Source organism: Neomonachus schauinslandi, chromosome 8, assembly GCF_002201575.2.
Source record: "Neomonachus schauinslandi chromosome 8, ASM220157v2, whole genome shotgun sequence".
In the NCBI taxonomy this organism is placed as follows: domain Eukaryota; kingdom Metazoa; phylum Chordata; class Mammalia; order Carnivora; family Phocidae; genus Neomonachus; species Neomonachus schauinslandi.
In genome coordinates, this window is record NC_058410.1 from 10888997 (window position 1) to 10889532 (window position 536).

Here is a 536-nt window from a genome sequence, read left to right on the forward strand (position 1 = left end):
TGCTGCTGCTGCTGCTGCTGCTGCTGCTGCTGCTGCTGCTGCTGCTGGAACTGGTTTAGCTGCTGCTGTAGTGCGTGGTGGTGGTGGTGGAGGTGGTGGGCATGGTGGTGGTGGTGGTGGGCATGGTGGTGGTGGTGGTGCTGCTGGTGGGGCGGTGCGGCGGGGGCTTCGCCAACGGTTTTCAGTTTGTGGTTGGGGAGCAGCCCCGTCTCCATGGCCGAGCCCGGGCCCGACGAGGAGGAAGAGGAGGACGCCGCCGCCGCGGAGGAGGAGGAGGACAGCGCGGCGGCGCTTCCACCCTCCTTGAGAGTCGCCTCGGAGCCGCCGCTCTTGGCGCTGTTAGTGCTGGCGGCGGCGGCGGCGGCGGCCGCCGTGCTCGCGTTATGGGCCATGTTCAGTTCGTGACGGGGGTGCAGGGGGTGGTGGTGCACATTATTCAGGCCGCCGCCGTCGCCGCCGCCCCCCAGCATGGGTCCCGGTGCCGCCGCCGCGCCGCGCGCCCCCGCCTCTAGGTCCCGGGCCCCGGGCGCCGGCCG

General features: G+C 72.2%; 1 protein-coding gene across 1 annotated transcript in view; it reads right to left on the reverse strand.

Annotated features, from left to right (window-relative positions):
• Positions 1 to 392, reverse strand: part of ARID1B (AT-rich interaction domain 1B) — a 440657-nt gene extending 440265 nt beyond the window's left edge. The window contains exon 1 of the mRNA XM_044917512.1: positions 1 to 392. This exon is cut by the window's left edge and continues 1222 nt beyond it. Coding sequence (XP_044773447.1) covers positions 1 to 392 — 392 coding nt within the window.
• Positions 393 to 536: the final 144 nt, after the last annotated feature.